Below are 26,441 nucleotides of genomic sequence, written 5' to 3'. Positions count from 1 at the left end.
GATTACCTTGCTGGGGTCATCTTAACATGATGTCTAGGCAATAAAAGTCTCAGGTTTCTACTGATCCCAAAGGACACTAAACTCACTCCACCACCACTTTGAAATTCATACCTTTGCCCTTACCTTACGCCACGTATAAGGCATTTTCATATTATAAATATTTTTAAATGTGCATGAGATTTCTTGGCGAAATACATTAATACATATAATATTCAAAAGAGATAACTTCAATTATCTGGAAACTTTCTAATGCATGGAAGCCTCTTTTGTCTTCCAGATACTTCTAGTTTATTATGGGCACAGGGAAAGGGATATATTTTATTATTTCAAATGTATGTAGGAACCATAATATTCCAAGCTGCTCAATAAGACACATATCTTATGGTTTCCATTGCTGTGAACAGACACCGTGGCCAAGGCAACTCTTATAAGGACAACATTTAACTGGGGCTGGCTTACAGGTTCAGAGGTTCAGTCTGTTATCATCAAGGCATGAGGCATGGCAGCATCCAGGCAGGCGTGGCACTAGAGATGGAGCTGAGAGTTCAACATCTCATTCCAAAAGCAAACAGGAGAAGACTGGCTTTCAGGCAGCTATGAGGAGGGTCTAAAAGCCCACACCTACAGTGACACACTTCTACCAAGGCCACACCTACTCCAACTAGACCATACCTCCTAATAGTGCCACTCCCTGGGCCATGCATATTCAAACCATTACGAGAGTGACTTATTTTCTTAATATGTATACAAATGTGTATAAATTTATATTCATTGGGTTTAAATTAAAAAAATACTTATTTCTTTCTTCATATGTACGTATGTTTGTGTAGGTGACTGCATTTCTTCTGATACCCATATAAGGATTGATCAGCATCAATTCAAATGAAATTATGAAGAACCAGCCTGGAGGATACTTTTTGTTTGTTCCTTATTTTCAGAGTTAGGGAATTATGTAGTCTAGGCTGGCTCAACTTGCTCTGGAGTTCAGAAGGACCTGGAACTTCTGATCCTCCTGTCTCAGCCTTGGGATACGAAGACAACACTTTTGTCCCTATTTCATAAATTTTCAGTTTGAGCTGAGAAGCAGTATTTTATCTGTGCACTGCATGTGCCTTCTATTGACCATTTGCCTCGGTGATACATACAAGTAATAACCACAAGCACATGGGGCTCAACAACATACCTCCTTTATAAAGACACTGTTATGCCTCTTTGATAAATAAGGGATTGGAATCTCAGACAGATTAAGTAAACTGTCTAACACTATCCAGATATCCACTCCAAACTACATCCTCTCCTCTGCCTTTCTCCTCCCATGTCCCTCCCTCTCCTTCATTTCCTTCTTTTCTACTCCCCCCCCCCCATTTCATTCAGTTATACACGAAATCCCAGCAACCAGATAGAGAATGCTGTAGAAACACAGGGCACATCATCAGGGAAATCACAGGAAACCCATGCGACTCCTTCTCTCCCTCCCTTCATCAAGCCATGACAGAGGAATACGAGCAGAGTCCGCTGCTGTCTAGCTGGAATAAGGGATGCTGAAGACAGAAAGAACCTTGTGTATCAGCAGGTCTCGTGATTCCAACCTGATAACACCACTTTAGAAAATACAGATTTCTGGCTCTAAATCTAGATCTATTGATTCAGAAAATCCAAGAGTATTTGCTTTCTAAAGCCCCTGACAAAGCCATGTGTGAGCTAGCAATAAAAATTGAATAATGGCTTCCCTGCGCCTCCACCCCCCCCCCAAGCCCTCGATTGATAAAGTAACTTCAAGTAACATTAGGAGGCCTGAGAAAATAATAACCAGATACGAGCAGTGTATGAATTCATACTTGAATCCAAAGCCCAACCTAGGATTGGACATGAGGTGGGTTGGCTCTTGTGCTATAAAGAAAGGTACCACACAAATAGTCTCTGTAAGTCTGTCCTGCAGAGTTGCTCTGTAATATACTTAACAAGACGTTTTTAAATGTTTGTTTGAGTACCTTCTAAGTCGAATTACACATTGACCATATAAGTCTTAATAATGCCATTAGGACAACTAACAAGGTAGAGGTCTCTAATATCTTCCAACATTTGGTTATATAGAGACATAAATATGTTATTTCATTTTAGCAATTTGTTGTATTCTGTGCAAAGGTTTTGAGTATTGTGCTTAGATAAATGGTGTCTCTGCATCTTCGGGGGAACACAGTATGATAAAATTTCTTTTGGTTTGAGCTTTATGAAATTTGAACTCATCTGATTGTTTAGTCCTCCGTTTAAATCTTTAGACCAAAAATCAGAAGGTGTAAGTTTGACTCACAGTGCAGATTCTTGAACCTATGAGAGCCCGGGAATAGCCCTGCTTCCGTAAAGCCCCTCTCATGAGAACAGTTCAGGACACCCCCATGGCCTGGTATCCGAGTCATTGTTGAAATTTCATCAAATACCGAAAATGAGCTTTGGAAATGTTTGAGAATAATGGGAGAATGTAGTGAAGTATCTGGCTCTACCTCACTTCTACAATTGAGATGTGCCCATCCATGTGTAAAGTGTTGCTGATGCTGTCCAGAGTTGATCGTTCCATATGTTAACATACTGCTGTTCAAAAACGGGTCCAGGAAAATAATAGTAACTATAATAGTGGGGAAGAAATGCGGGACAAAGGGAGAAGGCGTAGGGTGGAGGGCCTATGGGAGGAAGGCTTTCATCTCTGCCTGGTCGGACTAAGAGGCCATCAGAGGCTCTTGTATGTGGTCAATGGTAAATCACCACAATCCTAAGAGATCATTTCCATGAGGCCTGGGGTGCTTTTGCGGGTTCAGGGGCATGCATGGAATGGAAATCCATAATTTTACTGCCCATTTAAGGGGCAGCTTCTTCCTAGGAAAAAGCTGAGAGCCAAACAAATAGGAACAGGGTTTGAGTTTTTTTTTTTTTCCTTTTTATAAATTAAAATTCTAGTTCTAAAGTTCGCAGAACCAGAAAGACAAAAGGGTTACACTTTAAGATTTTTAAACGTTTGAGTTACAGGAGGAAAAACAGAAGCAACGATGGTACCAAGTACCCGGTGCTCGCAGAGCTTCCGGTCTCCACTTCCTGAGGCAGGGCCATCTGCTCACTCTAATTCTCAAGGCCTATTGTCAAAAATCTGGCCAAAAAAGAGGATTTCAGAGGTTAGCAAAATAGGAGCTCATGGTGGGTTTTTGTTTGTTTGCTTTTTGTTTGTTTGGGATTTTTGGTTTTGTTTTTTTGTTTTTGTTTTGTTTTGCTCATTCTAACTTTAAAAATATAAAAACTAACTCCTTTATTTTTAAATTCCATTTGATATATGGAAAAAATAGAACTTAAATCAAAACCTTTTTTCCCCTGTGAAAATGAAGATGTTTGCAATTAGATTATCACCAGTGGTAGTTATAGTACATAACTGTTGATGAAGATGGAGATTAAATACTACATACATGGTACATACATGTGATAGAGACTAAGAACTACATACATGATACATATCTGTGCTGCAGTCTGAGACTAAATACTACATTCGTGGTACATATATCTGCTGCAGACTGAGACTAAATACCACATACATGATGCATACTTGTGCTGCAGACTAAATACTACATACATCTATGATCCAGAGATGAGCCCACACTTAGCTCTGTGCCTTGCTGTAACACACTGTGTTTAGATATCACTGCGTTAACAAACCCCAAACACCATTTAAACAATAAGTTAATGTCAGTAACATTCTATAGTAGTGTTTAGAGAAGCACCTTTCCAGCCTGTTCTCGAACCAGTGACTAGGAATCTTCAGGCCCCTCTGCCCACCATCTGCCCTGCTGTAGCACATTCTACATCTACCTGCAAGGAGAAGGTACACCCAGGCAAGCATGTGGTGAGAGGTAGGGGTCAGCCCAAAGACAGCACATAGCAGCGTTTCCTCTCACAGCCAGTCACACGGCCCAGCAATGGGGCCATCTGTGTTTGGGAAGAAGCCTAGAATGGAATCTGGCAGACAGCAGACAGGATTTGCCCCATGGATGGTTTGATTATAGAACTTCTTACTTTTCCAAGATCCTCTTATTTTTCACTACAGACACATCCAAAACCATTTCAGGGAAACATGAAGATTTGCATAGCCCATTAAAGTCATTGTTATAAGAGACTATACATCCTTTTCAACAGCCAATCAAACCCAGTATCTTAAAGCCTTAAACATAGTAACTATAATCCCCCAGTATGACAACCACAACACACCAAGGACCTCTCTGCACACACACGCACATTTTCCTGTTCTCTTCTCCATGATGTATTTTAAAATAAGTCCACAGGAGAACAGTTGTTTTTGAACATCAGATAATGTGGCTGTAAAGCCTTTACTCTGGGAGGAGTAAAACAGTGATGTCTAACTCAGGCCGCAGTACTCTCTGAAACCCTTTTCTGTTCTCTTCTACCCAGAATGTGGAAAACCCATGTGTTTGGCTGGCTGAGGTTGGAAACTGAGTAATATCACTTCTCCAAAATAGATTTAATAGCAGGGCTGGGGACCTGCTTCTTGACCTGTTTGAGGCAAGGACAGATGCAGAGAAAAACATGGCTTAATGAGTTTTCACATTCATTAGTGGAAAAAAAAATCGGACCCACATTACACTTTTAAAAGAAACTGGAGTAACAATTACAATTTCGTTTTCACCCATATTTTTACCTTGACTTTTAAAATGTATTTAGCCTATAATATTTTATGGCTAAGGACTTTTCTGAGGGAGTCATCATTTAAAATAATTCTTGGCTGTTCAATTAAGGCCTTAGGAAAATTAAATTGTGTTAAGTCTAAAAACAACATATCCAGGGATAGGATGGGAATCACATTTTTAAAAGCCAACTCCCGAAAGGCAAACGCAATCTCTAGGGAGGCAGTACACCTGCAAGATGACTCTCTTCAGACAGTCAATGGGATTAAATGTCCTGTTGGGCAGGTTTACCCTTACATTCCTCTGAAACAGGGGATGGTCATCACAGGAGAGATGGCTGGCAGAAGTGTGCTCTAGAGCTGCAGAGAGGTGCTGGATCTCACTCACTGGCTAGGGAAAGCGCTGCTGTACCCATGGGCCATGTTATTCCTTCCCTCCTCCTTTCTGGCTGTGGATCCCCGTTTGCAGTGGATCTGTGAAGATCAGGTCCTGGACTCTTGCTTACTGCTTGTCTTAGTTCCTTCTTTGTTCTAGAAGGCAGGTGAAGGGGGATACCACATAATTATGGATTTTTGTGTAGTTTGAAAAATGTAAGAGAGTTTTTTTTTCTTGGTAGTTTTTTCTGAATTGAGCTCTCACAACTGTATGACCTTTATGTGCCATAAAACCGGGACAATTCCCGATCACATGGCTTGTTATAAGTCAGACTTCAAAGTATGTAAAATAGTCCTGATTAAAATGTTCTTTATGGCTACAGCCTTTGAAGTTTCTTCCCAGATCATTTATTTAAGTGAAATGTTCCATCTCACTTCTTTAAACAACTGGCCAATCACTAATCAAATTTAAAAAAAAAAAACAAAACTGATGACACTTGTTTGAAGTAGAGCCATGTACTTAACGACAGTGGACAACCAGTAGACTAGACAGCAGTGCTGTATCTAAAGGTATTTATAAATTCACAATGGTTTATTGAGCAAGTACTACCCACAAGGTACAATTGTAGGTGCTGCTGATACATTAGTGAAGAAAATAGGTTAAAATATCTACATATGTGGAACATATGTGGAACACCCATCCTAATGGGAAAGAGACCATAGTAAATAAAAATTAGTTTATCAAAGGCTAGTGAATATGGTGAAGACAAAGAGAGGAAGAAATGGTTAAACCTCAGAGACTAGGATGGCAATTTTACATACAACAGTAGGAGGCTAGCCCACTATGAATAAAATTTTTACTATGGTAAAATTGAGCTAATAACTTGGGGAAACATTACCCAGGCAGGGAGTGCCACAGTGTAGAGCACCCTAAAGAACATGCACACTAAGAAAGAAAGAAAGGCACTAAGGGACCCAAGATGACAACATAAGATGCCATTAGAGAAACTGCAGAGACCCAGATCCCCAAGGGCCTGTGGCCACCATGAGGACATGGGGACTGGTGATCAGGGACTTTGCCAGGACCTGATTATCATCTCAGCATGATTATTCTGTCTGCAACTTGAAGAATAAGTGTGAGGGAGTGGGAGGATGTGGGGGCAGAGCACAAAAATACGTCTTCCAGTGCGAGCTTCTTAAAACAATTTTAGTTTGTTCTGTATTAAAAAGAAAGAAAAAGAAAACCGACAGAAACACTCTCTGCCTCCTCTTTGCCTGTTGGAGTTGGAGAACCGTGTTTGAGAAATGTGGCTTTAAAAAAAAGCCCTGATAGAACCAGAACAAAGGAAGGGAAACTGAGTCAGTGGTCCTCACGGGGCTGCTTCTGACCCCCAGGTACAGTCAGTCTAGAGAACAGCGTCCTTTATGTGTTATAGACAGTGACCCTTTATTAAAAATGTGATTTGAGCTGCGCATAGTGGCTTCTTTAGTCTCAGCACTTGGGAGTCAGAGGTGGGCACATCTACGTGAATTTTGGGCTAGCCTGATCTACAAAGGGAATATCTAGGACAGCCACAGCTACACAGAGAAACCCTGTTTCAAATGAACAAAGAATGGAAGAAAGGTTTAAATTCACCTGTAGGATGCCTTTTTTTTTTTCTCGTGCTTTTGGTTTGTTTTTTGCTGTGCAGAATCTTCTTAGTTTGAGCTAATTTGCTTGTCTATTCCTGTTCTCTTTTCTTACGCATGTTCATGCATTAAAGGACCTCAATAGTGGACATGTCTCTACTACTTATAGTAACCAGCAATGTCTCTGCAATGCCCACCAAAATTCCAATAACGTTTTTCAACAAAGTAGAAAAGCAATTCTGAAAATTCATATAGAACCCCAAAAGGCCCTGAGTAGCCAAAACAGACTTAAACTATTGTATGTGTGTATGATTTGTTGTGAGTGTGGGAGTACTCACATGATAGCACACAATAGCACATGTGTGGAGCTCAGAGGACAGCTCTTTGGAGCCTTCTTGGATTAAGACTCTATCCTTGCAAACTATCTTGACTGTTGTCATCTCTGTGGAGGCCTTGTTTTCCAGCAGTCATATTATAGATGATGGCTTCCAGGTTTGAATATTTGGTCCACCACACTGATCTAATAAGTGTCTGTGTTACTTGATGAGAATGCACAAGGCCAGTCCAGTTTATTTTCTCTGATATCAAACTTCACTTATCAACTTCATCTTGCGTTCCTTTATTGTCCTGTGTTACTTGAGACTGGCACTTGCCACTGAGAAGTCATAAATGACTATTGTTTCCTGAGATCTCCTGATACTTTTACTAATAAACTATCAAATATTTTACTATAATTAAGTACATACTGTCAGTGCCAGGCTTTTGTTTATGAAAACCATATGTGAAAGTAATAAAATTTAGTTCATGTTCTCTCTCTCTCTCTCTCTCTCTCTCTCTCTCTCTCTCTCTCTCTCTTTGTGTGCACATGCACATGTGTAAGATGATCTGTGGTTGTGTCAGTTTCATCCTTTTACCTTTATGTAGGTTCTGGAGGTAAAACTCAGAAGACAACAAGTTCAGAATAACAAGTGCTTTTCTTTACCCACTATGACATTTTGTTGACAACTACTGTGGTGTTCTCTCTCTCTCTCTCTCTCTCTCTCTCTCTTTCTCTCTCTCTCTTGGATATTTTCTTTACTTACATTTCAAATGTTATCCCTTTTCCTTGTTCCCCACAAAACCCTTTATATTATCCCCTTTCCCCTGCTTCTATGAGGATGTTCCCCTACCCACTCACCCACTCACCCACTCCCGCCTCCCCACCCTGGCATTCCCCTACACTGCTGCATCAAGCCTTTACAGGACCAAGGGCCTCTCCTCCCATTAATGCCCGACAAGGCCACCCTCTGCTAGGTCCCTCCATGAATACTCTTTGGTTGGTGGTTTAGTCCCTGGGAGCCCTGGGGGGGGGGTCTGGTTGGTTAATATTGTTCAGTTTTTGGTTAAGAAAGCATGATATGTGCATATCACTATAAAATGTGGTTTTCTATAGACTTTGTAAAAAAAAAAATTACCAAAATAGTTAATTTTGTGAAGTGTTTTCTTTATTGCGGAGGAGCTATCTGGCTTTTGGGAAAATGTGGAGTGGTCCCTATCACTAGTGTTCATAAGAAACACATTTTCTAATCGAATGGTACTGATAAGAATGAGTGAAATACTTGATATGTAAAGGAACTCTTAATCCTCATCCAGACATCCTTATACATGAGGGTCAGCATCCTTCTCCTCCCCAGTGGGACACTAGACACCAAGTGGACCCATTGGATAGCCAACAGGGAGGGATGCTGTACCCTTGGGGCTGTTAGGCTAAAAAACAAAGCAAAACTGCATGACAGTGTAATTGCCTCCAGGAACACCACACATCTGGAGATGAGAGACTGACAAGTTGTTTCTACCCTTCACACTTAGCTACAGCCTGCAGTAGTAGTTGGGACCTCTATGCCTTCTGAATCTCCTACCAGGGAACTGTTCTTCCTCCTTGGTGAGTCTCCACCTTCTTCCAGGATGTTACCACACCAGTATTATGGAGGAGGGTAGATACCCTCAAGGCAGCTGAATCTGTCAGAGCAAACTGGGCCAGCATCAGACACCTCCTTGATGGCCAGGGTGCACTCCCCTGATCTGTCCCATACATCCCTTCCTCTCTCATGTCTCCATTTAGAGTCTTGTCAAAGTGTTGTGTTTAGACACACAGAGTGACTCACATAGAGACAATGATCTTGGTGGATGATCTCAGTGGAAGATAAAGATTAACAACATCAAAACATTAGCTGTTGGCTATAATGGGCATATACTGGCTGCCGGGCAATGAGATAAATGCTTCCTAACCATATTCTCTTCTAATCCTCATAATGGACTCAGAACTACCTGTGTTTCTTTATCAGGAAGTGGGACTTTAGCAGGTAAATGATTTAGCCAAGAGCACCTAACTAATAAGGAACAGAACCGAGGCTCAAAATTTAACCCTGGTTTCCTCACTTAAACCCTCTTAGAATCCCTTCACCTTAAAACATGGACCACAAAACCTGTGCTGTGAACACATTCTCATTCTCAGCTCATGGCTTCAGAAGCAGTATATAGCTGCTTCTTCCTGGCTTTAGTTAAGGATCCTAGGGTTCCCCGGAGCATTCAGCCAGGTCTTTCCCAGGAAGCCTCTAAACAGAATGCTTAGTCCAGGGAACTCTCACTGATAAGGACTCTTAGGAGACTAGTCACCATCGTCCTTACTGTGTCTCACCTCCCAGCGCTGCAGTTGATGCTGAATACAGGATCCTAAGAGGAAATGAAGAATTTACTCAGGAGCAGAGCAGGCTCAGGGGAGAGACCTGCATGGTAGTCAAGAATCAAGATATTCCCACCAGAACATCAGCGTATACCTTCAGGAAAAAATGGCAAGAAACAACCCTTAGCAAACAGTTATAAAGTTAATAGACAGGAAGTATGGGGCAGCTGGATCAGAGGTAGATAGAGACTCCATTACTATCCATTGATTGCACTAAAATGGAAAACTGGGGAGATCTGGGACCAGTTCTGTTGGTTATCCAGTTTTTCTGATTTCTGTCACTTGAGGAAAGAAGGCTTCATAGGAAAAGATAGCCAGCCACACACAACCGACAATAGCTCTGAATGTGTCAGGTCCTGACTTTTACTGGCCTCTCCAAGGGACCAATATAGCTATATTAATACTTTCCTGCAACCATCTATTGGTGAAAGACAGCCCTTGTAAGATGTGTGAATGCCTGCACTGTGTTTAGGGGAAAAATACATGGGGCAGTAGTATAGCATCTCACTGTTGTCCATGGGCTAAGACCTTTCACAGACTTCCAAACAATCCTTTAATCCCAAGAGAATCCTCCGATTCTGCAAAGTAATCCTCCAAATAGGCCGCTGAAGAATCTGCTCTAAAGCCTACTGGTGTATTCAATTTTTTTTAAATGAGGGCTTAGCAAATTTCAAAATGTTAAGTTGCAAAATGAGCTTTGGCATGTGTGATCTATGAGTTACTTGGGATATCACTTTCAAAGAGTTACCACTGAAAGATCTGTCCTAGTAAGGATACTACAAACTGTTCTGTTTTATCACTATCATAGGAGACTTTGAAATATAAATATAAACATAGTGTCTGAAGAGAGCTACAGTGTACTCATATATATATAATAAATAATTATTTTAAAAAAGAAATATAAACATAAACATGATGTTCGTTCTCCGGGGCTCTAGAGTTAGACAATTTGGGATTACAGACTGCTGTGAAGAATAGCTCCCAACACATTACTTAATATAGAGGCACTTTCCCAGGTTTTAGGGTTACCTTCGGTTAGATAAAAACTAGGAAACTAGCTGGGCGGTGGTGGCGCACGCCTTTAGTCTCAGCACTTGGGAGGCAGAGGCAGGCAGATTTCTTAGTTTGGGGTCAGCCTGGTCTATAGAGTGAGTTCCAGGACAGCCAGGGCTACACAGAGAAACCCCATCTCAACCCCCACCCCCATCCCCTTCCAATGGTGAAGATGTGATATGCAGAAAGCAGAATGTGGGGCACATGCAGCACCCCCAAAACTTATCATCATTATCAGTGTCTTTACTATGATTGGATATTTTGCCTCTTCAATTCTTTTGCTGCTTCCCCAAGCTTCAGGTTCTTTTGTGCCTTGGGCTCCGCCTCACTGGCAATGGGTCTAGTGGGAATTCACCAGGCCTGGGTATGAACCAGAGGATACTTAGGAAACTCCCCACTCCTTGTCTGTTTGACACCAAGAACTGAATTAAGACGGCTTCCCCCACATTTCTCTCTCAGTTTATTAATACCAAGGACTGTGGATGAAGCCGAGTCTCAAAACCGAGCAGTCCACCTCACGCCACTCCTGTCTTCAGCACAAATTAGCTTCAGTTAAAATGAAGCTAATTTTCAGAAAGTTAAGCCAATGATAGGTAGTCTCACATTCAGTTGATTTATAGCCCACGTCTTAAACAAGTACTGTCTTTTGTTGTTTCTACTGAACAAGACCTCTCTGCAGGAGGGCCCCTCCTTCTCATAGCCTAAGGGTTTAGTTAAGAAGCCTTTTATTTGGGAGGGGTTCCGCCCTCATCCTTTGATTCTTGATTTATTTTCTATTTCGTGGCTATCCATTCTACTCTCCCCATAACCACAGAAACAACCCATTTATTTTCACAAATCAAGCCACATGAATGCAAACTGTCTCCCACCTCTCAGACATGGGCATTGGCTGTTGAGTGTCTGTGTGTCTTTCCACACATCTATTGCAAGCTGATGCTGCCACGCCTTGGCCAGGTTTCTATTCGCATTCCCAGCCCACCTGCTGGCTGTACCCTACAGTGCTGCCACTTCTCTATGTCCCCACCACTCTTTAATGCCAACCCACAAATGCAGTCCAACTCTGTGTCCTGTCTGACCACATTCACCACCACCCTTTGCTAAGTTTGCATCTGTCTCTTCACTAGGAGCATCCTCCGCTGTGCCTGGGCTTTTAACTTCTTCCACACACTAAGCTTTATAGATGTCGTCCCTTGGCATATCTGATTGCCCAGTCCATACGACACTATGCTTTATTGTTTAGGAACCATTCATAACTAGGGCTATACATTTGGCCTATGTTCCTTTATAAATTTTACTGCCTTGTAGAGAGGTGTTAGGCCTCATACATCTGTAGTTGTACCGGTATTAATCTAGGAACAAAGACCTATGCAAGCTTGTTCACTAAGTTCTTCATTATATAAAACCTTTCTATAGTGTTATTCACCACGACTGGTATTTGGTAATACTTTGAACTAGGTATTTTCAGTAATGTAGCTTTTGCTTGATAATGAATTTTGATTAAAGAAGCACTTACTGTACTGGAAAGCTAGCGTGCTGGTGTAACCTCAGACCTAATGCCCACCTCCCAAGTCAGACTATTCTGAGAATGCTTGCATCCCCAAACTTAAAAGGTTCCCCAGTCTATCGCTGATATCAATGATATCAATAGTGCTTTGCTCAGTACAACAGACACTGAGTGATCACTTTGGAGGATCAGGGACGTCTTCCTGAGTAATTTTAAAGTAAAGGTCCAACAGAACATCAGCTACTGTTTTCAGCTACTCCTTGTCAGCCTGATCTTAAGGCAAATTCTTTCAGCTACTTGAGGGACTGAGGCTGGAAGGTCACTTGAACCTCTTAAGTTATAAACAAGTCTGGTCACTCTTTGAAAAAGAAATGAATTTATTTAAAAGAAAGCTAATACAAATGTTTCTTAGATTGGTATAATTTTAATAAATGTCTATACACAGTTTAATACTTTTTGTGGCATTACTTTAGGTAAAATTTAAGAGGTTTTCATGAGTCTTTAAAAGGTAATTTAGACCTTCCTATTACTTTACAATAGGTTCTACATATTTAAGAACATTCTCTCCATCTAGTGGACAAAATGTTGTATTACATCTATAAACAAATGGTGAGGACCCTAGTCATATCTCAGACCAGGCATAATTTATCCAGTTAGTAAATGTTTTGATTTCCATGATAGTATTATTATCAAAACACTTTAAGATGTCTAGTAATATTTTTTCAAAAAAAACTACAGTAGGGTGTCTCTATAAGATTTTCTTAATGGAATTAAAAAACATATTTTGTATATATTAAAATATACAACCCCAAACCACCTTTCTATCTCCTTTATTGTTCATAAAACTATATATGGAGAAGCTGCCTTCTATTCCATTTAACCCTAACATCATCCTACTAGATAATAAGAGGAAATGAGCACAGATGCTTTGTAGAGCATTTCCATCCTTAGATCCCCTGTGACTCTCTCCTTAAAGGGAAATATGTTCCCATCCTCCCACCCCCTCCACCTCTGTCTGAATAGGGTCTTCCAGATGGATACTGAGTAGCCCTAAAAGCTCACTTCAGTTACCACTCCTCTGTGGAACATCACAGATAGCCCAGCCTGAATTAACACTCTTGTTTTTATGGTTTTTAATCACAGTATACTCATAACAAGTGTTTAAAAAATGTGCGTTTAATGAATAGCACCCAAAAGAGCTTTCCTAATCCCCCTGATACCACGCTTTACTCCCTCCAACCCTGCCTTCCCTGCTGTCCCAAGGACAGCCAGTGTGCTGCAAAGCACCTCACACCTACCCGGATGCATCTAAGGCCTCTTGTTTGGTCCACAGCTACTGACTCGTTCGTGCCTCGTGCAATCATGCGTTCTGTCAGAGAGGCCTTCAGGAACAATACATAATTCAGCCTTCGCTCATTGACTTCAGTCAGTCAGCTTTTCCAGAACCTACCATCTTTGTCTATAAAGTAAATGTTTAATTAGATAGTCCTCCAGTGTCTTGGCAGGAGCAAATAAATATATTTATAAGATGACAATTCTAAGGAAAATACTAAAGGTTCAGTTGGTAAAATCCTTCACACACCACACACACACACACACACACACACACACACCCATACACCACACATATCACCATGTTTTTGCTTGTTTGTTTGTTTTTGTCTTTTTTTTCTGATTAAAGGTTTTTTTTTTTTTTTTTTTTTTTTTGGTTTTTTGGATTTGTTTTTTTTCGAGACAGGGTTTCTCTGTGTAGCCCTGGCTGTCCTAGAACTCTGTAGACCAGACTGGCCTTGAACTCAGAAATTCGCCTGCCTCTGCCTCCCAGAGTGCTGGGATTACAGGCGTGCACCACCACCACCCGGCCTGATTAAAGGTTTGATCTGGGTGATGCATAGATGATCAATAATGATTCTATGATCCACACCTCCCCAGCTTTGCTTCCTTAAAACACTTGGTACATGACACTGAGTATGAAGAAATCTAGGAAAGAAAATTAGAAAAAAATGTTTTAAACTAATGGGCCATAAATTGGATGTGTGTGTGTGAGTGTGTGTGTGTGTGTGTATGTGTGTGTGTTTGTGTGAATGTGTGTATGTGTGTGTATGAGTGTATATGTGTGAGTGTGTGTGTATGTATGTGTATGTGAATGTGAGTGTGTGTGAATGTGTGTGTGTGTGTGTGTTTGAAGAGGTAGTTGCACATGCCCATGGGCATGTTGAAAGTAAACCCCAGGGCACTGTGTATGTAGGGCAGCACTGTTCAACTGAGCTACATGTTCAGTTCTGGTTAAAGATTCTAATGGGGACATGTCGGTAACAGTTTAATTGGAATTCATTTATGCATTCAGTAATTTCTTTTAGCCACATACCCCCTGGCCTTTCTCAGGCTGTCACTCCCTTCTCTTAAGAACAGATGAGAAATGAGTTTGATGCTGATTGAGTCTCACTAGAAAAAAAAATTTTTTTTGAGAAAGTATCTGGATTCTAATGACTATTCCATGGAAAACTATATATATGGCTATTTTCTGTCCTCCAACTTAAAAACCTATACTGAACTCAATGCATTTCATTTCTTCTATGTTCATTTACCTCACTTGGTACAGAAGTTTGTTTTGTGTTATGATCCTGGAGGTTGAACACAGAGCCTAATGTGTGTCAGTCATTAGACTATCATTGATTGATCAATGCTTCTAGCCCCAGTAAAGGATAGAGACATATACACATACACATGCATATACACATACATATGCATATACGCATATACATGCACATACATACACATGCATATATGCATACACAAGCACATGCATGTACATATACACATGCATATACACATACACATGCATATGCACACATAGGATATATCCTTTGGGAATTTGGTAGAACATGTTTTGGCCATATTCACTCTCTCTTCTCCAAGTTTTCTCATATTCATCTCTTTTTTCTTTCCCACCCAACTTTACATCTCTCTGAATCCAGATCAATATATTCTACCCAAATGTTTTTTGGATAATGTGGCCTTCAACTGAAGCATTGTATGTTTCTCAGGGGCTACACTCTTTGAGACAACTGACCCTCCCTCTCCCAACAGCTAACCACTCACAATTACTGTTCCTCTCCTAAGAGGGAGACTTTGCCCTTTCCCCACTCCATTCAGGGCTTTGGTCTTAGATCTGCAGAGTTTTGTGCATGCTGTCACTACATCTGTGAATTCATATTGCAGCTACCCTGTTGTGTCCAGAAGATATTTTGTTGTCATCTGCTACTGCTGGCTCTTAAAATCTTTCCTCCTATTCCCTTCTACAGTGGTTCTTGAGCCTTTGGAAGAGGGATACAGGACATATGTTCCTCTTAGAGTTGGGAATTCTGGAGTCTTGGTTTGTCTATCCCTAGGCCAGTTGTGCATCTCAGGGTCACTCACCATCTATTGTGAATAGCAGACCCTGAGATGAAGGATGAGAGATACATTAATCTATCACTGTGACGATACATCACTAGGAGTTAATACTTTATTCATTTAGCATCACAATATTAATAGGTTCTCTATTGGGGTCTATGACATGTCTAGCCATAGGTTCCAGACCCTTCCAATAAAGGTTTTTGAAAGAACACATGAAATCCTAAGATATCTCAAAATGTAGACAGTAAGACCATGTAGTAAATGTTTTCAATTAACTGTCAGTCTTGACCATAAGGAACAAACAGGGCAGTGTCATTGGTAGCATGAAGGATGCTTCATAAGGTTCTGAGGTTTCTGGCAAAACTTTCAGATGAAGGCTAAGTGCTGGAGAATGACTGTCAGCTGCCTTAGCAGAGAAGAGTTGAGTAATCAAGAGAGAAACTCAGGAAGCAATAGCCAGAGAGGGGCGGCAGTTCAAGGGGAGTCTGAAAAGTACTGATGGTCCAAGCTGAACCTTAGGATGAGAAGATGGTTGCTTGCAGTTGAGATATGGTCAAGACCTTCAGGCTAGCCAAGAAGTTTGTTTCTTTTTTTAATTTTATTCTGAAGCAAAGTGAGTTGATGAAGGATTTCTACTGATGAATGTTGCAGTCAGTATTATTTACATTCTGAGATCTTTATCTAGATATTTGTGCTAGATAAAGACTGGAAACGGATTGAAGAGACTAATGTAAAAACCATTGTGTGCTCACAGCAAAAGATGGAGAAGGAAATGATTGAATAGGTGTGAGAAGGAGAAGAGGCCCACGTTCAGGTGGATCATGACATCAGACAGTGGCAGTTGTTCAACTGAACTCAAACATTTACTGAATTGCTATAAATTTGTTCTTTTCTGAACAGGAATTCTGTGCTCAGAGCTACTTTGCAGAATGACCTATTTTTTTTTTTTAAAAGGAAGATAAGTTTTGAAAGACTTATGCCTTGTAACTTATCAAAAGCCAAGGAAAATAAGAATGTGAACCCAATGTTATGTTTACAGTTATGGGTTTGTTTGTCTGTCTGTTTGTTTGCTTGCAGGGCTGGTGTTCAAACTCAGGGTGTTACACCAGGCAAACATGTTATCACTACATCTCTAGTTCAATGTTGCAATTTTTACTAGCAAGAATCAAATGTAATATCTTCCTGTCATTCCTAAAATCAGGCTAACTGCTCTGCTGAGATACCAACATGCCAGTGCTCTCACCAATGTAACTCTCTTCCTCTATTCACAGTTTCGATGTGGACAATGGCACATCAGCGGGACGGAGTCCCTTGGATCCCATGACCAGCCCAGGGTCTGGGCTAATTCTCCAAGCAAACTTTGTCCACAGTCAACGCCGGGAGTCCTTCCTGTATCGATCTGACAGTGATTATGACCTCTCTCCAAAGTCTATGTCCAGGAACTCCTCGATTGCCAGTGATATGTGAGTATATTGCAGGGCAGAAAAGGCAGAAGCACCTAGAAAAACATGAGTAGATTCATCTCTGGAGTAGATGATGTCACAAATGATGATTTCATCCAACCACATCCTTCTCCTTTGGTGCAAAAAGTGAATAAAATCCTCCAAGCTGAAGAGGAATCAATTTAACTTGAATGCACTGTTACTTTGAGTAAAGGGAATAACAATTTCTCAGAAAACATATTGCTTGGGAAAAGTAGAATTAAACATTTAATGGAAAATTACCCTTAAGACATCAGATAATATTTATTTAAGACTCAAGCTTTAGATACTCAGTCACGTGAATGTTTTCTAATATTTTTAAAAGCCTTAAACTTAAGTTGAAGACCCCGACGACATGAAGATGGTCAGTGCACTGACTATATCTCAGTTGGTGTGTACCGACATGAAACTGATAAGATCTTTTGGATCCTTTTGTAACAAATGGAACCAGGTTTTGAATATAAATCACTAGGTACAATATACTTGAATTTATTTAAGACATGGAACAGACTAGAAATGAATTCAAACTAATGGGCTTGCAGATGTACAGGAATTATCAACTCATATCCCCAGAACATTTAGTTTGTGTGCTTATTATATATTTGTATTCATTCTGTGTTGAAGAAACTTCTGTACAGGTCCCTATTCTTATTTAATTTGTGCAGTGTCATATTTGGCAATGGATACAATAAGTCTCCTCTCTCCTGGATCTAAACATTCATTCTGCTACGTTCAACATCTTATGGATCCCTCGCAGAACCTGCTTTCTGTTCATCTTATAGGACACGTATGGGTCCAGTGTTATTCTTGGTACCCTAAAAGATCAGCAAGGCAATAATAGACCAAGAAACAGCCCCAAATGAGCTTCTAGAAATAAAAATAGACATTGCTCAGTTCGTAGCCTTTAGTTTTCAGTTCCCACTTCTCATACCAGTTGCATTACTGATGACTACTCTTCTTTCTAAATAACTTCCCGTTGCCAGGGTGTCATTTTGTGTTGTCATCACCCCTATTCTATAGGTTTGAAAATGTGCATAGGATGTTTATTTATTCATTTCAACATAATAAGAATATTTCTTGAACTCCTAGAATATTTCTTGAGCTCTGAATCTAAGGGGAAGAAAGGACTGGTATTAAAATATTTGTAATAAAATGTACCACCTTAAGGTTTTACAAGGTATACACAAGCATAAAACATGGGCCCAAGGAAAGCTCTCTGCCCAAAGGAAATGAGAAGAAAGCAATAGGCTCAGGGAACAGTTCTGTATAATATGGAGACTCTGGTACATTGAAGGCATGATATTTGGCTGGATAGGAGAAGCAGACAGTAAGAGCGGAGGAAGAATCAGATAAAGTCCATGGGAGCTGAAAGCCACTGAAGTTCTTTGGACTTAACCATGTTTCACTTTTATTATACTTGGATTATTATTATTCTATTTTGGAATGATTGTACAACAAAGAAATAATAGGAAAGGGATCACATAGAATATCATTATAGAAACACAATTGGTCACGTGGGATGAAAATGTAGATCAAAGTAGTGAAGTGCAGCAAAGAGATTGGTCCAGATGTAAGAGGTACAAGGCCTATAGAATGGTCGTAGTGGTGGTGGTGATGGTGGTGGTGATGGTGGTGGTGGTGGTGGTGGTGTGTGTGTATAGCTGGTAGAGAAAGAGAAACAAGGAGTGCAAACTTTTGACAATCACTAATAAATACTCTACAAGACTAGAAGAGATTAGAAGAACCAATTACCTTCTGTAATCACTAGGCGTTTAGATGCCATTTGAGTGAAGCACCTTAGTCAGGTAATGGAGTTAGAAGCTCAATAGGTTGGAGAGTGAATTGAAAGCAGTTCTTTAAGTCAGTGAATGCATATTTTTCGAAAACCGATGAGAAAGGGGAGTAGTGAAAGAATTAAAGCTGACTAGGGAAGAGAAAAAGTTTGAGAGGAAAAAAATTAAATTAATAACACTTGAACTGAATGAAGACCAGAAGCTAGAGACTAAAATTCAGAGAATATGAGGGTTACAGATATGTCTAGTTTTTGACACAAATGTGCTCAAGAAATAAGTTTCTGGAAAAAGGATAAAGGCTAGGATTTTTTTTTTTTTTACATTTTTTAACATTTATTTATTTATTTATTTATTTAATGTATGAATACACTGTTGCTCTCTTCAGACACACCAGAAGAGGGCATCAGATCCCATTACAGATGGTTGTGAGCCATCTCACAATCAATGTGATTGCTAGGAATTGAACTCAGGACCTCTGGAAAAGCAGTCAGTGCTCTTAACCACTAATCCATCTTTCCAGCCCCTGAGATTGTATTCTTTAGAAAAGACCAAGGAGAAACAAGTAAAGGAAGAAATATAGAGATGGAGATGAAGGAAAAAGGGTTTAGAGAATTAGTGGCTAATAATGGCTACTTTTCCATCAAACAGGAAGCTTAGCCATTGTCACCAGTGAGAGTAGGGTATGCAGCTTGAGGGCAAGGTGAAAGGACAAAGCCATTGCATCCCCAAGCCTGGTAGTACATACACTCCTATAACTTCAGCTACTCAGAGGTTGAGACAAGATGATGCTGAATTCAAGGACTGTCTCAGCTATTGATGGACTCTAGGGCCATCCTGGGCAGGACAACGAGACCCTACTTCAAAGGGAAAAGTATGAATAGGGTTGGAGATTTATCCCCCAGTGATAAAGTGCCTACCTAACATAAAATATGCAAGACTCATACAATGGGAAAGGTCAATAAGCTGATGAAGCAAGAGAGCAACACACTAGAGAGACTGATAGAGGAGTACTTGGTCCAAGAACACCCATGGATAGTCAAAAATGGTGTCTAGTCCAACTTCATTAACAGTTAAACAACAATATAGAAAAATCACCTCTCCCAATGACCACAGAACATTGAGGAAGAGGGGCAGAAAGAATGTAAGAGCCAAAGGATAGAATGATGTGTGGTAAAAATACATGTAGACATCACATGATGCAAACATTGCAATCATGGACTCTCTGCACCTGTGACTGTCTATAGAAGACCTATACAAGATTGGGCCTGCCAGAATTTCATCATGGATGGGGAGGGGCCCATGAGGCTCCAACCATTCCTAAAAGACTATGGTCAGTTAACAGGCAAGAAATGCTAATGAAACCCAGTGGACCACACAAAAATAGACACAGAAGTGTGAGGAAGACTTGTTGAGAAAAAAAAGGAGAGGGAGGGGTTGGGAATGAAAACAACTAAAATTGGTGATAAGAATGAAAGAAAGTATTAATAAAAAATATTAAAAAGAAAGGTCAGATAACTCATGGTGGGTAAAAGAGGAAGTATCTTAATGGTTAAGTGCTCTGCTCTCTAAAATTCTAGAAAAAGAATTTTGGAATGCTAATGCATAGACCATGTGTCCCAAACCCTCTATTCAAGTTAGAAAAGACTAAATATGCACCTCTGTTTTATGAAAAGCTGGTGGTATTTCACATTCTAAAAAAGCCTTTATTTCCAAAGCCCTATACAAGAATGACCTCATTTTACCCTGTACCAATTCAAGAGTTCCTTTATCTGCTAGGAGGACTCACGTAGGAATGACAAATTGAATCAGACCATGATGCAACTCTGTATATTGTTGAAAAATAATGCCTTGACGTGCTCAGCTTTCTGAGTTCCTCTGTGTATTTTCCTAGGAGAAACGAGGCATTCCTTTCACACTTGCTGGGAAGCAAGATAAACAAAGTAATATTGACTTCATGTTTAATTTAATACAGCATTTATCTTCCACACATACATAACTCTGCTCTCCCTTTATTTGATGGCTTCTGTGGCCATGTGTGCAGACCTCACGCGCCTAGTTTAACTAGTTCCCAGCAATGCTCAATGTCCACAGCTCTATTACACAGCTGTGCTTTACAAAGAATGATCTTATTAAAACCCACTCTGCTTACTTGATGACTCTCTATATGTTGTTCTTACCTAGCATTGCACCAGATAAAATCCCTTAAGAAATGTTTTAGAAAAAACAAATTCTCTGTAAGTTTGGGTATAATTATTTAATTAATTAGGGAATGAAAAGGAAGAAATTATTACTTCCTGGCAAGATGGAACTGTCTTATCATTCATAAATAAGTATTATCAGGTAACAGAGGTACACAAAGGTAGAAGCCAGCAGCAATGGTCATAACATATATAATATGTGCATATTGCACTTCGCTTTTCTGAGTGTTTTTGCATCTGCTGTCTCATTTCATCCTTACTTTTTAAAATAGAGGTATTAATAGGATATTTGTGAATAGGAGACCAAAGTCTGAAAATGTTCATCTTCATTTGATCATCTGTAAAGAACATTACTTTGATGATACCATTGTGAACAATATTTATGAGTAGACAGACAGACTCGTTTGACTAATGGAATGGCTATGACGCACTATAAAAAATTTTGTGAAAAAATAAACCATACCAAATCTTGTAGTTCATAAAAACAATAAAGCAGCCATGCATCTAACTCAGATGTGTGCACTTCTATAGTTTGAAAAAGTTCAGAATCTACAAACATTCACTGATAGAAGATAGATGTTTCCAGAAACTTCTGTGTTTATTGAACGCAAATGTTACTATGGTGAATTAATTGCTAACATGTTCGTCACATGACCATAAGCCTTAGTTTGGATCCCAGCACCCTTATAACAAGTGGGTGTGCCAGCAGTGCACACCTGTAATCCCTGGGTTGTTGAGATAGGAGGAGTCCCAGGAGGTCAAAAGTAAGCCATCCTAGGGCATCAGTGAGCTCTATGTTCACCAAGAGACAGAGTCTATGACTCCATAATAAGGTGAAGAAATAGTTGGGGGAAAATGCTCTCAGTCGCCATCTGGCCTCAACACACATATACACATGCATCCCCGTACATGCCTGCCCAACCACAAGTACACAAACATGAGTGTAGACATACACATACAAGAAAAATAAGAGACACATAAGTGTTAGCATGAACATAGTAAAGATGTAAACATAGGAAAAGCAGATGTGAACCACACTTAATAGTAAAACATTTGGGGGAGGTGCTGGAGAGATGGCTAGGTGGTTAAGAGCACTGACTGCTCTTCCTAAGGTCCTGAGTTCTAATCCCAGCAACCACATGGTGGCTCACAACCATCCCTAATGAGATCTGACACCCTCTTCTGGAGTGTCTGAAGACAGCAACAGTGTATTCACAAAAGATAAATAAATAGATCTTTAGAAAAAAACATAGTAAAACACTTGTAGACACAGCCAGAGAAATGACAGCTGCCCCTACTGTGACATGAAAAACATGAGGAGAATGGGATAACAAGGAGACTGTGTTTGAAATCTTGAAGAGAGATGATTGCAAAGATGAGCAGGACAATGAGCAACGGCAAGAGGTGGTGCACTCGTTACGTCTGCCATTGCCTCTAAAAAAGGCAGTTTAAGCAAGGGAGAACGTATTCTGGCTCACGGTTTTAAGTGTGCTGCTCATCGTGGCAAGGACGGCCTGGCAGTAAGTGAGTCTCCAGCTGTAGTGGCAAGGCTGTGGGGAGCCCATTGGATTTTATCCGCTCCCACAAAGCAGAGATGGCACGAGTGTTGGTGCTCCACCCGCTTTCTCTTGTTTATTCAGTCCAGGACTTGCGGCTATGGTGTGGTACAGTCCGCAATGAGGATGGGTCTTCCCACCTCAGTGAGCCTCTCTTAAAACATCCTCACAAAAATGCTCAGAAGATAGTCTCCAAAGGGATTCTAAATCTCATCAAACTTGGCAACCTGATTAACCACCACAAGAGACAAGGAGCATTGAATCGTAAAGCCCCAGCCCATTGAATTTAAGCTACCTCCCAAACTAATTAGGCTAAAATCAATTCGCCTGGATAACTGGACCTCTTTTCCAATGTTTGCTGAAAAGCCCATGACATTCAGAATCCAGAGATGACTCAGAAAGCTCTACACTCATGTTTCCATACTGTATTCCTACTTACAGAATATGCAGTAGGGGTTGAAGGCACCGTGATGTGGGTGTATTCATGTTACAGCAAAAAGCCTTGGGCACATTTGCCTTATTGTCTGGGTCCCTTTCAGATGGTTGAAACATGTGGTTCCAAGTTTCTTGTTAGTGGACCTATCTCCTTACCCTTTTGTTCAGACTGCCACACCTTCCTTCACAGTTACCTAGTGTCTCATATCTCTAGAGCCCCTAGCATTGGTTTTCTGTCAGAACCCTGCTGTGGTGGTTTGAATATGCTTGGCCCTTAGGGAGTAGTACTGCTAGAAGGTGTGGCCTTGTTGGAGGAAGTTTGTCACTGTGGGGGTGGGCTTTGAAGCTCTATGTAGGGAGAGTCAGTCTGCTCCCGGCTTCCTTTAGATGAAGATGTAGAGCTCTCAGCTCCTCCAGCGCCATGCCTGCATGGATGCTGCCATACTTCCCACTTGGATGATAATGGACTGAACATCTGAACTTGTAAGCCAGCCCCAACTAAATGTTATCCTTTAAAAGAGTCATCTTGGTCATGGTGTCTCCTCACAGCAATGGAAACCTTAACTAAGATACCCTCCTTCCTTTAGCTTGGGTCTACTAAGTAGCTTGGAGTATTGCCTCCAGACCTGGGCTTAAGGAAGGCAGGAGAGTACATATCTATTCATGTTTTTATTCTGGGTTAAGTAATTCTTCCTTGGACTCTTTCTGGAATGTCTCAGAAAGAAAATCAAAACAAAGCAGTCTTGGTTCACTGGGAAGATTCTACTCCCCAGTGAACTACAGAAAATTGCGTAGCCTCTTATAGATAAATTCTAGATTTTAATATACCATATAGTCAGGCTTCTCTAAAGGAACAGAACAGATACAAGGAAAGTATATATGAAATGTATGAGGGGGGTTGCAGGCTGTAGTCTGGATAGTCCAGCAATGGCTGTCTCACAACAGAAAAGTCAAGAATCTGGTAGTTGTTCATTTCAGGGAATTGGAAGTCTCAGGAACCCTAATCTGATGTCATTGTGCCTGGGAAGTTCTAGAGAGCTGCTGGTCTTCAGAAGTCTATGCTAGAAGCCAGCAGAGGCAATAGTTACTAATACCTGTGAATGAATGAATGTCTCAGCAGTGGGGTAGATGAACTCTCCCACAAGAATGTAAAAAAAACAAAAACAAAAACAAAAACAAACAAACAAAAAAAAACCCCAAGCAAACAAAAAACTTCTCACAGGCAGCTTCACAGGTGTATAGTGTTTTATTCCACCTCAAATGATCCAAACAAGAAAAACCTTCACGTGGGCTGAGCTGCTTTAGTTTTTAGTTGATTCCAGATATAGTCAACTTGACACCAGATTAACATCACATATGCTCAAAAATATTTTAAAGTCATCTGTTTTGCCAGTCGAGAGCCATCTTCCATCAGCTTAAGTAGGAAGTTATCAAGGCCTAACCATCCTTCCCTGATTCCAGACCTCTCCCAGCTAAGGATGTTAGATGACTGGGACCAGAGGCAGGGATGCCCAGAGGGAAACCACCCAGGTGGGAGGAATGCTTTAACTTCTCAAGGAAAACGAAATATTTGTCAGTCACCTGTAACGCTAATAGCTTTATACTTTTCTGCTTTCATCTTTAGATCATAGCAGCCCTTCAAGTCCTTGTGTCTTTACAAAACGGTTTTCAGTGGCTGATGGATAAAAAGCAATTGCTAAATAAAAGTCCCCATTGAATGGGAACCATGAGAGGCAGTCACCAATCTCTTTTCACAGCAGGGAGTCATACAGTGCTAATGGGTGCTGAGTTGTTAGGGGGAAACCTTATGAAATTATTTGGACCTAACTATTTAGTAATTGGAACTACTGGTGATTTTTTTTTTTTTTGAGCAAAGAGAGTTTTGTAAATAAAATCAGAAGCACCATGAACTTGTTTGAAAAGCTCCATATAAGTGTATTTATTTTATTTATATCCTGAAGATGGAAGCAACACCAACCATGTGAGAAACAATGGGGGAGGGGAGCAGAGACAACAGGTTCAGTGACATCATCTTTTTTAACAAGCTCAGGAATAGACAATGTATGTGCCCTGTTCCTGATTCTGTGAGGACACCAGATTTCTCAGATCTGTAATTATCATTCAAGGTCACACAGTCATGGTTATAGTGTGGCCCATTCTTCTGCTTCTGTAACTCACCACTGGTATTATTGTTACTGTACAATGTTAGTGCAGATTGACACAGATGTTTACGATTTCCAGAAGCCCAATGGCAAGGTATGGAAAGTGCATGGGCTACGGGGCTAGCTTTTTCCTACTTTATTTCTTTCTATCTTGTAAGTCTGTTTTTCTACTTTATTCGATAACTGAGCTATTTTATTACAGACTCACAAGAGTGAGTAAATGGAAAGATACAAATGAAACTTGACCTTTTAGTCTCCAAATTAAGCAATTTAATATATTAGTTAATGTTTATTTTATATTTTTAATTTAATTACAAACCTAATGCTTTAATTGCCCTTAATATGGTCAGAATAAAAGCTGAGGAGAAGACATTAATACAGTGAGATGTTGTCCTGATGGCTGGTTTTATTGCATTGTGTTACAAGTTTTCAAATTAGCAAACTGTTTGAGGCATATATACTGCTATCCTTGATTTCATTGCCAATGTGAAAATCTTAGAAGATATAAGAAGAGAAATATTTGTCTTAAATCAGAGAGAAGAGTGCATTTTGACAAACTATTTTAGGAACGTCTTATTTCTACCCATCCCCAGGGGAATTTGTTTAAACATTTGACATATAAGTTTCTTTCTTTCTTTCTATCTATCTATCTATCTATCTATCTATCTATCTATCTATCTTTTTTCTTTCTTTCTTTCTTTCTTTCTTTCTTTCTTTCTTTCTTTCTTTCTTTCTTTCTTTCTTTCTTTCTCTTATCTATTGATTGGTTGAATTCAAGGCTGGTCTTGAATTTGCAGCCATCATCCTCCCTCAGCCTCTCCAGTTCTGGGATTACAGCCATGTACCACCCAATCTGGATTACAACTGTCTTTATTTTGTAGGTTGGTATGAATGTGTGAGCATGTGCATGAATGTTATGTATGTGTACATATATGTACATCTATGTGCATGGGCAGAGACTGGGCAGCATCTGGTCCCGCTCCATCTCTCTCTGCATTATTTTCTTAGACAGTGTCTCTCCCTGCATTAGAGGCTAGACTATTGGCTATCAACGCTATTGATCCCTAGTTTCCCATTCCCCCCTCCCCAGTACTGGGTTTATGCAGGCAATTAGCTGTACCTACCTTTATTTAAATGTGGGTGCTGGGATCCCAATGTAGGTCCTCATTTTTGCCCAGAAAGTGGTCATGTCCACTGAGCCAACTCTCTTTTCTTTTCTTGATCTTCATACAATTTTCCTTAAAACTTGTAATGGTGAAAAAATAACTGAGAAAAACAGTCACCTAAGATTTCCTAGGTTACAGAAATGTAAAGGAAATGGTGTGGTAATGAATATTTTTTGTAAGTAAAATTAAAATAAAATAAAAGCTATATGATACTGGGCATTAAGCAAGTCTTTGAAGAAAATAGACACTTGATTGAATAATAATCCTACTACCTCACTGTTTATGAGATG

General features: G+C 40.1%; 1 protein-coding gene across 2 annotated transcripts in view; it reads left to right on the top strand.

Annotated features, from left to right (window-relative positions):
- The window catches only part of Pde4d (phosphodiesterase 4D), a 529,631-nt gene that overhangs the window by 303,648 nt on the left and 199,542 nt on the right, over positions 1-26,441 (top strand). For both annotated transcript variants that reach the window (XM_052160119.1, XM_052160120.1), the window contains exon 2: positions 16,632-16,823. In XM_052160119.1, coding sequence (XP_052016079.1) covers positions 16,632-16,823 — 192 coding nt within the window. The remainder of the gene's footprint in view (positions 1-16,631; positions 16,824-26,441) is intronic.

Source organism: Apodemus sylvaticus, chromosome 16 (assembly GCF_947179515.1).
Source record: "Apodemus sylvaticus chromosome 16, mApoSyl1.1, whole genome shotgun sequence".
Classification (NCBI taxonomy): domain Eukaryota; kingdom Metazoa; phylum Chordata; class Mammalia; order Rodentia; family Muridae; genus Apodemus; species Apodemus sylvaticus.
The sequence above is the reverse complement of the archived record's forward strand: the minus strand, read 5'-3'. Positions and strand labels throughout refer to the sequence as shown.